This window comes from Mercenaria mercenaria, chromosome 12 (assembly GCF_021730395.1).
Source record: "Mercenaria mercenaria strain notata chromosome 12, MADL_Memer_1, whole genome shotgun sequence".
Lineage (NCBI taxonomy): Eukaryota > Metazoa > Mollusca > Bivalvia > Venerida > Veneridae > Mercenaria > Mercenaria mercenaria.
In genome coordinates this window covers 58090348-58105469 of record NC_069372.1, presented here as the reverse complement: position 1 = coordinate 58105469, position 15122 = coordinate 58090348, and the positions used below count along the sequence as shown (strand labels likewise).

The 15122-nt window shown below is 34.1% G+C and overlaps 1 protein-coding gene across 1 annotated transcript; it reads left to right on the top strand.

Annotated features, from left to right (window-relative positions):
- The first annotated feature begins 424 nt into the window (after positions 1–424).
- Positions 425–6087, top strand: LOC123535149 (uncharacterized). Its single transcript, XM_045317701.2, has 4 exons — positions 425–564; positions 3790–3869; positions 4741–5107; positions 5633–6087. Exons 2-4 carry the CDS (start codon positions 3807–3809, stop codon positions 5845–5847), a joined length of 645 nt encoding a protein of 214 aa, XP_045173636.2. The 5' UTR covers positions 425–564; positions 3790–3806; the 3' UTR covers positions 5848–6087.
- The last annotated feature ends 9035 nt before the right edge of the window (positions 6088–15122 follow it).

Sequence of the window (15122 nt, the reverse complement as noted above, 5' to 3'; positions counted from 1 at the left end):
AAGATACTGACTGAATGGCGAACAGTGCAGATTTTGATCAGACTGTACGGATGTGCAGACTGACCGTGATCTACAATCAGTCGAGTCCAGGATTATAAAGGTTAATGTAGAAACATGCATTTGTAGTATAAAATTATTTTTATTGAAATGTAAGTACATCAAAATACGTCATGGTAGCCCTTCATTTTTTTCTGTTTCAGTGCTTACATATTTGGCTTAATTCAAAACAATGTATATGCGGACATGTTTAAATAAATGTATGGAACTATTATGTAATAATATATTAATTTTGAGTGTCAGTGTATGTGCCGAATTGGAATCCAAGCAGAAGTACTGTCTTTTTTAAAAATTGTTACGTAAGTTTGCCAAATGTCAGACCATTTAAGTACATTTTGAGCAACCCGCAAATTCAAATAGCGTCATACTACCTCACTATCGGTTAAACTTGTTAAACTTGATTAAAGTTTGAAAACACTTGTAATGCAAAGTGTATTATATTGGTGAGAAATGTCTTATTAAATATCAACATTTGATGGCTAAACGTAAGGATGTATAACCTATTCTGTAAGTATGATATATGAATGTATAAAATACGTAATCAAATTAATTTTATAAAGATATCGAATATATATGTTTTACATGTGTTGTTTGCTATAACTGGAAGAACTCTTATTAACTTCAATTGTCTATTTTGAAGTGTCTAATTAACTACACATGTGAACTATAGGGTATTTGAGTTATGAGTTAGAAGAAAATAAATTTACCCAAAGTGACATAAGACGGGGATATTAAGATACGATGTTACTCAGGGATATATGGGAGTAATCCTTTCAGCCTTTTAATAAATTTATTTAATTTACAATTAACGTGTTTCAAATATATATCACATTTAATTTTTATATATATATAATCATTTAAAATTCTCATATCGCTCTTTGTTTCAGACTTTAGGTAATGCTATACAGTACCTGTAATAAGGAATTATGTCTAAAAGAACATAATAATGTGTGGTATTGATATTACAACATTATGTTTCATTTCAAGATTTCAAGCTTTCAGAACAAGGTTAAAAAAGTTACCCTGACGAGAGTTATTTAAACGAAATAATTTATGAAGATACATTTACATTTTTAGAAATATACAATCATATGCAAATATTGTCAATGGAAAATGGTACATGCATCAGACCAGGTCAGACATAAGAATTGGACGTCGTAATTAGATCTAAACCCCAAAGCCAAATAGTATTATTGTTTTTCATAAATAAGGAACAAAATAAACACTGAACAGTTTCACAATTTAACCTGACAGTTGGAAAATCTAACATTTATTATAACAATAAATATATTGTCTTAAAACCAGCTTAAAGTTAGCAGTGTCAACAGTATTTTACACTTAACTCTAAGAAGAAAAATAATCTCAAATTGGATGTTTGCCGGTACATTTCATCCAAGTTTTATATGTCCAGGTTCTATAAAAATAGTGTACAAAGATACTGGACAAAATGTAGGTTCTGTGACGTTTCAACACATAATCTTCAGTTTACATATCGTCGAAAGTAAAGATTACAACGGCGACCTAGCTAATGTATACTTCGAAATCTATTTGTGGTTTGACAAATTTGCGATATGCCCTGGCTGTGTTTACTGGTTTCAATGCTTTCAGGGCGCCTACCATTTCCATTAATTGTTTATCAACTAAGGACATTGAAAACTTCCCGACTAAAACAATAAATATACATTGAGACAACAACAAAAGTGTTTCATACGCAGCTATATGCCGCGGCTCAGTCACACCATAACGATTTTAGCATTGAAACAACGGTTGGTTTCTACGCTAAAGAATAATACAGAAAAACAACAAATCCAAATGTTATAGAAGACCCCACGCAAGAACCCACATGTGTATTTTGACGAGTACTTACACCGAAGTTAAAGTTGAGCTGCGGAACCAGGGTGTTTTGACACAGTTAATTGAAAATAAAACGTACAGCATATCTTAAAACTCGTTTTGTGATGTTACTCTGAAGTAAATCAAGTACATATAGCATACAAGTTGTTTTTGGACGTTGTGACGATAAAGTTTTCATCGAGCGTTGCCTTCAGGATAGGAGAAATTTGGTCAGTATAATTTGTTAAACACCCAATCGTTGGCAATTGCACTACTGGCAATTTACAAATCAGTGAAGTTGTGTAAAAATGCGGGCCGGTGAAAAGATAACTGGATTTAGTAGAAATATCGATGACAGAAGTTGTTCAGGTGTGAACTGTCATGAACATTAACTGAAAACTTGAACGACTTCTTGCTAACCGAAACGCACCCATTTCCTGATAAGTGGATTTTCAATACAAGAAGCATGTCCAGATTACATATACTTTGACACAAAACAATATTAATGTCGCCGTAATAATAATATAAACCTGTTAAACTTTAAAATAAAATTCGTGACATAAACCTGTGACATTTAAGAAGAATATTTTATCATTTACCTTTTATGTTATGACAAAATATCTATATATTATCAAAAATAAGTAAGGCCAGCCTATTTTCGTTTTTGTTGACGGTAAATAACATAATATTCGTTCTGAAATCCTGTCACTTTGTCCAAAAATCCGTTTTCATATATCAACAGAGATCTTTTCTCTTTTGCCTGACACCCCTAGGTGTATGTAATGAAAACAACTGCAGAAGAGGTACATTTTTTCGCCTGCTCTGAAATATTTAATAAGTCACAAATAGTGAGTGTAAATAATATAGCAATTATTTCATATCCTTATGAAAACAGCATAGAACGAAAACGAATTTGCATAGAAAGTGGGTTAAATAAGGCCTAAAAAATATTTGTTTCCGGTAACATGCTCAAAAACGTAGGGTAGGTAGGTCGGAATTTTTTTTGTTTTTGATTTTTTTTTTAATTAAGTGAGACTTTTCGGAATATTTTTGTGTCAAAAATGAATACAAATAAGGGGTTATACCTTTAGAGCATCAGTTAGTTGATTTCTAACATCTCTGACCATGTTTAAAGCATAAAAAGTGCAGTTTTGCAACCTTTTGTTAAAAAGTTGAAAACAAATTCTCCAAGGCCATAAAAACATTTAGGGTCGGGCAAAAAATTTAGGGTAGGTTGGGATGCCGGAAACAAACAATTTTTTACCCCTAATGACAATAATATTTTTTTTTTATTTCACGGTGACAAAAGTAGGGAATATCCAACCGCAACTCAAGCGGCTATATTCAGTAATGACTCTATTGAAACTCAGTATTTGACCAAATAAAAAACTTCGATGGCAGGGATAAACACGATGCAAAGCCTCGAGTTTATACGTAATAAATCGGAACGGGAATTTCAAAACTTTTTTTAACAACTTTGTGTTATTCCTGCTCTGGTACACTGCCATATTTCAAAATCAGACACCTTGTACTCAACGCCGTTTTCATATGCCCCCAGACAGACCAAGTTTTTTTCATGTTAATGATATAGCCTGAGAAACAAAAGTTACACAAGTTCTGGCCATATGATTATGGCAAATGTTGACTGACTGGGAAATAAATGTTGTTTCTACGGAAGCGGGAAAATGTAAAAAAAATCGATATTGAGTTTAAATACGCGGCCACAAAGGGATAAGAAATAGAATAGGATCATTGAATTGAAAAGGCGTTTATTTCTTAACGCCTACACTCCCTTCAAACTCACTCCTTCCAGTAGCCGACATTATAACATGTAACTCTTGACGGTTTTATGAATTGTAATCCAACTGTTGTGTTAACTAATTACGTATTATCTTTTAGATCAGTAGACGGGATAAATGGCTTGTTGTGACGTAATCTTGTATTACATACAGTGGTGTGTTTGGTCAGCATATCAATGTGTGAGTACCTGTCACGTGATATATATTTTTCTTTTGACCAATATTCAAGTATACCCAATGAAAATAAACAATATTTAAATGTAATTCAGTTAATCAAGCGAATCACATTTGCCAGAATTGTATTGAAAAACATAAAACGCATTACAAAACGTGTTATTAAAATGACCATGTAAAGCACTTACCTGATATGTCATGCGGCGGCCTCGGGCCAATACAACAAATTAGGTATCTACAACTGGGTTATTTTGACAATATAAGTTTAATACAAATATGTGCATTGATATATCTTTGATATACTTGTGCACTTAGTCATCGCATGATTTACTCTTTGGTAAATATTTTCTGCTAAGAAAACATGTAAATGATATGTTGGAAAAGACATCGGGTCAGTGATGTGAGCGACCTACATATACCTAATCCGACGAGTAAAGACCTCGTGCGTATCCTCGGGTATCACTTACAATTTGTGTATTTAAATTTAATTATTTTACCTTTGATTTACAGAATAAACAAAAGAAAAGCTTGAAATGAAATTAATACTGAATTCGAACATATACAATGTTTTGTAAAATAGGTCTGGCAAAATAAGGACTCAATTCCACCTAAATTTTATTTTCTCAATCATAAAATAAAACCGTTTACTATATTTCACTGTTGTGATACATAATATGTATATCCGATGATAGCGCTTACAAACATATGTTAAGCAATATGGGGCTAGTGGATAATTGGTCCTCATTCAGTCCTTTTTTATCGTGTTCTTTTTTTCTGATAAACGGAAAAAATATCACCAAAACGTCACATTGATACGAAATTGCTTTTACGTTATTTTCGAGTTGTCACTCCACAAAATGACTATGTTATATTGCAGATTCTGCGATGCATTTGTTCCCTCTGCTGTTGCGAAAGAATGTATAGTTCTCGGTACTGTTGCTGCGAAAGAGTATACAGTTTTCCGTGCTGTTGCTGCGATAGAAAATATAGTACTCCCTGTTGTTACAGCAATAGGAAGTATAGTTTTCCAAGCTGTTGCTGCGAAGGAAAGTATAGGCTATATCTATACGATTATGAAACAGTCAATTTCGCAAATCTTTTCGAGAAATGGGCAGACAAGTGCTTTGAATTCGATCTTTGGACACCGCAATCGTCATATAATACACAACAGCTTATCATGGTTGTATGTGAGGAAAAAGCAAGAATGTTTGCTGACATGAGTGGCGCTCTGGAAAACTTCACGGGTAAATATGAACTTTCTTTAAAAACACTCTTTAGATAAAATGCAAAAACAGTTAACATTTTGCCTTATATCAGCCCTTTAGATATGTTATCTTTACGAAAGCCCCAGGTAACCAAATACTGACAAGTATCAATTATCGACAAAATATTTCATTTGACTTGTCTTACACTATAGACATAAACTGAAAGCGATTATACCATGTTTGTAGACAAACACGTATAGCACCCGTTTGAAATTGCTCGGTGCCAAGTTGTGTAGTCTGGTAGACCTGAAGAAACCATGGCGCCACAATTTACATTATTTGTCTAAACAGAAGGCTAATCATACATTATTGTTTTTAATCTATGGAGATTTTCATAGAAAGTAATCATAATTATGTAGTGAAAACTGTCGATAGTTTGTTACTTAAGGCTACTGGATTCATTTTACAGATCTTTTTTTTTCTAATTGTTGACTTGAATGTTTATACTGTAAATTAGTGCAATAGTTTTTTGTCAGACCTTCTACCTTTGTCTCTCATTCTCAGATGAACAACTCAAGCAAACAGTTTTCGTCTATATAACTGGAGATGTCGGAACCAAGATATCTGTACCTGAAGGCGATAGATTTTCAACAGTGCCAATTGTGTATATTTCTAAGGAAAAAAGTTGGCGTTCGGCAACTATTTTCAGAAAAGCTTGTGCATATTTGGTAAAGTTAGCAAATCTCAAGACACCAAGTGAACAAACGCCATTGACTTAACAATACTATGTGTGTATTTTACCCGTTCCAGATATATTTTTATCTATTTTTATAAACGTAATACAAAAAAAGACTTGTTTATTTATCCAGGCACTCGACTTATTCAAATATGGGAAAAGGTTGCTCGTACAACAACAAAAGTAAAAAGAATTAGTAACATGTGTATTCAATTTTGTATATTTCACCACAGTCATGTAATTCCTCAGCCGCCGCATTTCTTATACATGTTTCATCAACTTACACTGATTATGTGTTTTCTAAAGACCAAAGAAAACTGAAGCTCAAACCACACGGTCAGAATGACATATAAGTAAATCAATCGATTTTTCAACTTGGCCATACTTTTTTAGCTAAAGTCATTGAATATTTATGGCTGTCTGTAAGTAATCGGACAACTTCGATAATTGGCTAGACTGTTTTAATACCATCACAGTTATTTCCCTTCAATAAAGTAAAAGTGCAATGTAACAACACATTATAGGACACATGCTTTTGAGAAAACATGATGATACATTCAGATAGTATTGATGTCTGCAGGATCTCATACTGGTTTGCTCAAGCTTAAAGCAATGACGTTTGAACATTAATTGCTTTTTTCCAATTTAAGGATTTGCTTCGAACTGATTTTTGTTCCTAGACTAGTAAAGTCTAAAATCTTTAGAATGCCTCTAATTAGCCGGGCAGTACAGATTGTGTAAAATAAAATGTACATTGTAATTAATTTAACTTCATATCATACCCATAAAACGGCTTTCATATTTTTGAGTAACAATTCTGATATTTTACATACCGACCCCCAAGAAATAAAACGTCGTAAATGAAAAACAGTATTTTTGCAAAAAACTGAAAACAAATGTTTAACAGATTTCTTACAGCAACTGTTCTTGTCTATATTGTAACCTCATAGCATCATAGCAAAGATTTTAAATATAGACAGTACATACCATTTGTCATATATTTATCATGCTGTGACATTTGAGAAATTGTATATACGCCTTTTTACAATCGCCAATAAAGAAATGTCGTATCTGCTACTTACGGCCTATTGAGTACAGTACATAATTGTTGATTCAATATCACATACTATGCAATTTCAAAAGCTTGCAGGTGGCAGATACGACCTTTGACTTCAGTAGACATTTCAAAAGTTGGGTCGTAAGTAGCAGATACGACCTTATATTATTAATAAAATGTCACTTTGGCCTCAACAAACAGGGTCGTACGATTATGATTTTATGTTCAAGTTATGACCTTGTTTTGCAGTTTCCAAAACCGTACAAGTTATAAAAAGGTCGTTGGTAACAATTACGTCATCATATATTTTGGACGTCGATATATTTTCCTTTAAATATTTCCATGTACATCTGATAGTATATCCTGTGAAATAAAAGTGGAACAAGGAATGACTAATACAGTTTTTCATAGAACTTTCTATCTTATACTAGATAAAGAGTTGCAGTTAATAAATTCTACCTACCTTAATTTTATTTTTTGATAGTAATAATAGATTAATAACACTACTCGTAAAAGTTCTGTACAAGCGTAAATTTATATCAAAAATTAATGTTAAATATAATTTTTCGACGTTTGTTTTTGATGCCACAAAATGCATTTTTTGTAATGAAGCTGTCTTCCGTGTAACAGAGGTGAGACAATCTATGTTTTTCATCATTCAACAAGATTACACAATATATGAAACTTAAGTTATGCTACATACTCTTCTACAAGGAAGCTTTCGATATATCAGGAATGTCGAATCCTGAACTTGTTTTAAAACAGAGAGAAAACAATCAAGCATAGACGGGAATGGAATGTGCAAAATCCCTCACGCCCCTACCACCGGTTTAATTGGAATTCTACAGTTACGTCGATTATACTCGATGGTCCCAAAGGACAGGACATATAACGACACTGAGTCTAAGTACGGGTAAACATTTTACAACCGCCACACGTGACCTAAAGTCTGTTGATGTGATAGTTGCTGAAATTTATTTTATAAGAATATCCTTTCTGGAGCATTTAACACAACCACGCAAATTAACAACAGACTCGGTTTCAAATTGATTGAGTCTGTTCATAAGAGGTACTGAAAGGTGCAACACCTCTGACGCTGTCTAGCACTGGTTTAGGTGGGATTCTATTATGCTAAAATTGAATGTACTCCATAATCCCAAAGGGCCAGGAATATTACAATACTGAGTCCAAGTATGGGGAGACATTTTACAGAAGCCACATGGCATGTTAAGACCGTTTAATTTTTTAACCACTGCCTGATGCAGACAAAACGGCTGGAATTGAACAACAGACCACTCGCATATGTCCTATCGGACTGTACGAGCTGACACCAGCCCAGTTCCTTTACGGAGGCGGCGTAGCCCCTTCCATACAAAGAAACACCAAAATTCATCTGGATTGACATCAATTTTGGTAAGTACATTACAATCAAGAAGTGCATACATGTGTAGGATCTTTATACAGATTTTATTTTATAGAAGACAAAATAAGTAATTTCTCACAGATTAGCGATGACGCTCCGAGAAACCAGTGGAAGCTTGATGTTATCTACGGAAAAAATACATTAAGGAAGCGATAAACGGGGAACGGACACGAGACTTAAAGACCTTAACCATAGCAGAGTTAATTTGAAACAGCATTACGAAGATATGTAATGCACATTTAAACTTCACCAACCCGGAGCAAGTTGCAAAGTGTAGTTGGCTTACAATCGCGTCAACGTACGTAACGTCATTGTTTTACGTAGTAGATCTATCAAGGCTGTTTATAAACGAGTTGAAAATACAGCGCATTTTGAACGCCTCACGATACCGTGAAAACTAGTAAAGATGGCATGTGCATAGAAGTCAACTGACTTTGTAGACTTTTTGTGTCATTTCTGTAAATAACCCCCTCATACACGTTCAATATATATACAACCTTCTTGGCTCCAAAAGTTTGCAACTAATCATCTTGGTATTATATCCATTTACTCTTGATCACTTTAGTTTTAACTTTTAATTTTTAAAAAAGTTACATAAAGTTATTGAAGTGATTGTGGGATTTTTTGTCATTAAACATCATCTTAATAAGTGTTTAAGTTGTTTGCGTTGATCACCATTTACAGATTTTATTATTACTCATTTAACAGTTACATTAAAAATTATGTTAACTGTGGGAAAATCAAGAACCTCATTAACGATTAAGTGATTTTTAGATATATAGCCTGTGCATATGTATACATACGACTGCTCTGATATCTTGTACAAGAGTTCAACAGTTTTACAATTTGTATTTCAATATATATTTTACATGAAGCAAACGCGTCAGAAGGAAATAAAACCTGCTACCAACAAGAGGGTCATGATGACCCTGGATCGCTCACCTGAGTAATATGAGCTACATGTTTCAAATGTCAAACTGATGATTTTTAGAAATTTTTTTGGAAGATTTTCCGATGTACAATCAAGTAACCCCTGGGGCGGGGCCAATTTTATTCCGGTGGTCATAATTGGAACAAAGTTTGTAGAAGTCTACTAGGCAATGTTACATATCAAATATGCAAGTTCTAGGCCTTCTGATTTATTTTTAGCAAATTTATGAAGATTTCCCTATGTACAATCAAGTAACCCCATGGGGCGGAGTCAATTTGAATCTGAGGGTCATGATTTGAATAAATTTTGTAGAAGTATACTAGGCAATGCTACATGTCAAATATCTAAGATCTAGGCCTTCTAGTTTATTTTAAGAAATTTTTTGAAGATTTTCCTATGTAAAATCAATTGACCCCTGGGGCGGGGTCAATTTTGATCCAGGGGTCATGATTTGAACAAATTTTGTAGAGGTCTACTAGGCAATGCTACATGTGAAATATCTAAGCTCTAGACCTTCTGGTTTATTTTTAGATTTTTTTTTAAGATTTTCCTATGTAAGATCGTGACTCCTGGGGCGGGGTAAAGATTGACCCTGCTCCAGGGGTCATGATTTGAACAAATTTTGTAGAGGTCCACTAGGCCATGCTACATGTCAAATATCTAAGCTCTAGGCCTTCTGGTTTATTTTTAGAAAATTTTGAAGATTTTTCAATGTACAATCAAGTAACCCCATGGGGGGGGTCATGATTTGAAAAATTTTTGTAGAGGTCCACTAGGCAATGGTACAAGTGAAATATCTAAGCTCTAGGCCTTCTGGTTTATTTTTAGAAAAAATTTGAAGATTTTCCTATGTAAAATCAAGTGACCCCTCGGGCGGGGTCAATTTTGACCCCGGGGTCATGATTTGGAAAATTTTGTAGAGGTCCACTAGGCAATGCTACATGTGAAATATCTAAGCTCTAGGCCTTCTGGTTTATTTTTAGAAAAAAATTGAAGATTTTCCTATGTAAAATCAAGTGACTCCTGGGGCGGGGTCAATTTTGACCCCGGGGGTCATGATTTGAACAAATTTTGTAGAGGTCCACTAGACAATGCTACATGTCAAAATATCTAAACTCTAGGCCTTCTGGTTTATTTTTAGAAAATTTTGAAGATTTTTCTATGTACAACCAAGTAACCCCATGGGGCGGAGTCAATTTGACCCCAGGGGTCATGATTTGAATAAATTTTGTAGAGATCTACTAGGCAATGCTACATGTGAAATATCTAAGCTCTAAGCCTTCTGGTTTATTTTTAGATTTTTTTTGAAGATTTTCCTATGTAAAATCAAGTGACCCCTGGGGCGGGGTCAATTTTGACCAGGGGGTCATGATTTGAACAACTTTTGTAGAGGTCTACTAGGCAATGCGTCATGCCAAATATCTAAGCTCTAGGCCTTCTGGATTATTTTTTAAATTTTTTTGAAGATTTTCCTATAGAAATCTATGTTAAATCAAGTGACCGCTGGGGCGGGGTCAATTTTGACCTCGGGGTCATGATTTGAACAACTTTAGTAGAAGTCCACTAGGCAATGCTATATGTCAAATATCTAAGTTCTAGGCCTTCTGGTTTTTGAGAAGAAGATTGTTTTTAATTTTCCTATGTAAAATCAGGGTCATGATTTGAACAAACTTGGTTGAGGTCTATTAGGCAATGCTTCACACCAAATATCTAAGCTCTAGGGCTTCTGGTTTTTGAGAAGAAGATTTTTAAAGTTTTTCCTTTCGGTTGCCATGGCAACCAGGGTTCTGCATTGAATTCAATTCTTTAAAAAAAAATTGTAAAGCTTCACCCAAGGAACATTCCTGTGAAGTTTTGATGAAATTGGCCTAGCGGTTTATGAGGAGATGTCATTTAAGGAGGTAGGTTACCTTCATATTTGTATGTGCGCATGTCCAACCGGAAGCTAACGTGACGATTTACGACGACGTTTACGACAAACTAAATGTGTTTGTATATTCATTTTTCTGAAAACAAATCATGAACCTGTCTTCGAGCTGATGCTTTATGGTTTAATAATGTAGAAATAATGAATAAATTGCCGCAGAAACGCTTCAAAACAATGTTGCCTTTAAATGACGTCATTGACGTCATGACGTTACGTGTCAGTTACCGCGCAAAATTAATAGCTTTTATCTTGAAAGTACGTAATTCTGTGCATTTCCTTTATTTTAACTATTTTTAAATAACCGTTATTTGCTAAAATATTTTTTATGAGTCTTTTGCTCAGAATAATAATCAATATTTTGCTTCTTTTATGTAGTTATATTGAAATGTTATGCGGAATGTAAGAAAATGGATGATGGTAACCAATGTTATTTGGAATATAGTTGGGTAAAAGGTTACTTTTTACGGCCATTTTCAAATAAAAAATCTAGCAGTTTGATTTGTAATACCTTTTTTACAGGGTCCGTTGATAATTTGTTTTATATACTAAAACTAAGATCTAAAATTGTTCAAATTTCAGTAGAAAATAGTGGTTTCTTAAATTGAATTGATGTTACCATGGAAACGAAGCCCGTGACCTATGTATCTAAATGTAAAATTCAAAAGCGTTGACACTGATCTATTTAAGAAACACAGCTTCGGCTTTTTATTTTCATTTCAACAATATCCATGAGAATAGTAGCAGCAAGTTGAACGATTTTTCCATGAAAAATACCATACGAGGGGTACTGCTGTAAGTATTCTAACCTGTGAAATGTGTTTGAATAAATACAAATAACACGAAAATGTAACTTACTTTAGAAATAATATGTTTTAAAGCCACATTAACTAGAAAGATAATCTTATTCAATATTTTTTATTAGAAATTACGACAAAAAGCATGATAAAAGCTATTTTAAACATCTCTGTTGCCATGGTTACTTTAAACTAAACTAAAATAGGGTACCATGTAAAGTGCATGGTATTTTGCTAATAATATTACCCAAATATTCCATGATGGTCATTAACAGAATGGCACTGAAGCCGTCGAAAACCCCTATTTTTATATATAGTTGTTTAAAAATGAGGGAAAATGCGTTACCATGGAAACACGAGCCCCGCGACATATACATTTTAAGCTTATATTAGAAAGCTAACGTGCATACTAGTAAGATTATCAATTATGCAGACTTCTGCGGATATCAATGAAACTTAAATACTCTGAAAAGTATTAAATTTCCGTATTTTCCTTCTTCTTTCAATATGAAATACGTTTGGAGGGTCATGTTCTTCATACCTGGATAAAAATTGAACTTGAAGGGACAGAGACAAACGAAATTGAGATTGTAGCAGTTAAAACTTCATATTACACGAAATACAAAAAAATGCTGCGGTTCAACTAATTTGAATTTACCCTTGTAACAAGGTAACCTACCTCCTTAAAGTAAAAGTTTACGGACAACGGACGACGGACGCCGGACGGTGAGTGATCAGAATAGCTCACCCTGAGCCTTTGGCTCTGGTGAGCTAAATAGGCAACACCAAGGTCCATAATCTTTAACTAGAAATACATTCTGTATGCCCACGGGCAGAATGTCGAGCCCGCCAGTTGTCTAAAACAGTGTGGGGGAACACATGACTTAAAACGGCAGCTTACACGGAAAAATGGCCGATAATTTCTCCGATTCGCCAGGAAAATCCAGGTATTTCTGTTGATCAACCTTTGTTTAGATGTTCTAATATAACCTATCATATGGCCCCTACCTTCCGATTTCCTCCGGTACCCATACTTTGTTCCATTCACCTATATTTTTCGAGAACACTTGGGAAGTTTGAATACATTCGCAAGTTTTGGAATGACGCTATCCACGGACGGATACAGTTTTGTCCAGAAAATACAAATTACTGAAGTAAATGACTGTACAATTACATGAAAAGTTAACCAAATACCCTGTTCAGCCTAAACATGTAAAGAATAGCAAAAAGCAAAGCTGCCAAAAAGAGAATGTCGAAATCTACGAAATGGCGCAGAACACGTACATAGTCTTCGGAGGCGCTGTGCACGTACAGGAGCAACTATTCTATTTTATATTATAACAATACTAAAGTTGCCACGAGGCTTCTGTATTTACAACACACTATATGATTGTTTCTCGTAATAAATAACATTGTGACGTCTCAGCCTTATTTATCTGGGGATGGAGCTAGCGTGGTAGACTATATGATAGCATGTGAAGATCTTTTTAATCATGTTTCATATTTCGATGTCTTGGAAAGGGATGAATCGGACCATTTTCCCGTAGCCTGTAGATTACACTTTAGTATATACAGTCATAATGAAACACAAACATTGGTCTCAGAGAGTACATCTGGAATGATATTTCCGAAATTTAGATGGGATTTTAATAAGAGCCATACTTTTTTCACTGTTTTTAATAATCTTTTTGAACAGCACAGAGACTCCTTTCTCAATCTTATAAATACAGACATAAATAGAGCAGTTAGTACATTAACTAATGTATATCAAGAAGCAGCATCACATATGCGAGTGTATTCTAAATCTAGCAATACTACATTATCAGTAATTCAACCAAAATGGTGGGATGAAGAGTGCGAAATATTAAAACTCAGTAAATATAGGGCTCTGCGTCAGTTTAGAGCAACAAATTGTAATCAAGACCTTGAATGTTATAAAGAGAGGAAAAGTATTTTTAAAAATGCTGTAAATCAGAAAAAATATGCTTTTCAAAGTAGAGAACGCATTAAACTCGTTGAATGTTGTAATAACATCAATCAGTTATGGAAAGTGCTGAAGAAATCTAGACCCAGTCAGAGCGTAAATAGTTTAACTGTTTCAGCACATGAATGGTTTACATATTTCAGTAGCCTGTTATTTGATGAGTCTGCAGAAGCCATTGTTATTAATGATGAGGGTCCCCGCGACCAATTTCTAAATTCCGAAATTACCTTAGAGGAAACTAAAAGCTCCATTTTAAAATTAGCAATCGGCAAAAGCCCTGGTAATGACGGATTGAATGCAGAATTTTATAAGTATACAGATGATATAATAGCTCATGTACTATGCGTTCTATTTAACAAGATATTCATGAGTGGGAGTTTCCCCACTTCTTGGGGTCAAAGTATAATCTGTCCAATACATAAGTCAGGAGCCCTTAATGATCCGAGCAATTATAGAGGTATATCTATAACTACCACAATGTACAAAATCTTTTCTAATATAATGAACTCACGTTTATATTCGTGGGCTGAAAACAATAAAAAAATTGATGAAGCCCAAGCAGGTTTTAGACGTGGTTATTCTGCCATTGATAACGTGTTTTGTTTACAAGCCATGGCTCAGAAATACTTGTCTAGATCTGGTGGTCGTTTTTACTGCCTATATGTCGACTTCAAGAAAGCTTTTGATAAGATTAACCATAAAAAGTTATTTGAAAGTTTACAATCTAAAGGTGTAAACGGTAATTTTCTCAGGATCCTTGCTCAAATGTATCAAAATTTACAATCTTGTGTTAAGACATCAACAGGGAGAGTAACAGATTATTTTCCGTGTAACATTGGTACAAGACAAGGGGACATAAGTAGTCCTGTGATTTTTTCCTTATTTATTGATCAATTATCCTCCTTACTGCGTGAAAAGTGTAATTCAGGTATTTTTATCGACAATTCAATACCTGATATATTATGTCTGATGTTTGCAGATGACATTGCAAATTGTGCAGAAACTGTATTTAAGTTACAACAACAACTCAACGTAATAGAACAATTTTGTAATTCACCAGGGATGGAAGTTAACCTCAGTAAAACTGAAATAATTGTATTTCGAAATGGTGGACCCTTAAGAATTAATGAAAGATGGTTTTTCCGTGGCCAGTTAGTTAGCGTTACGACTGTTTATAAGTATATGGGCATCTTATTTACGCC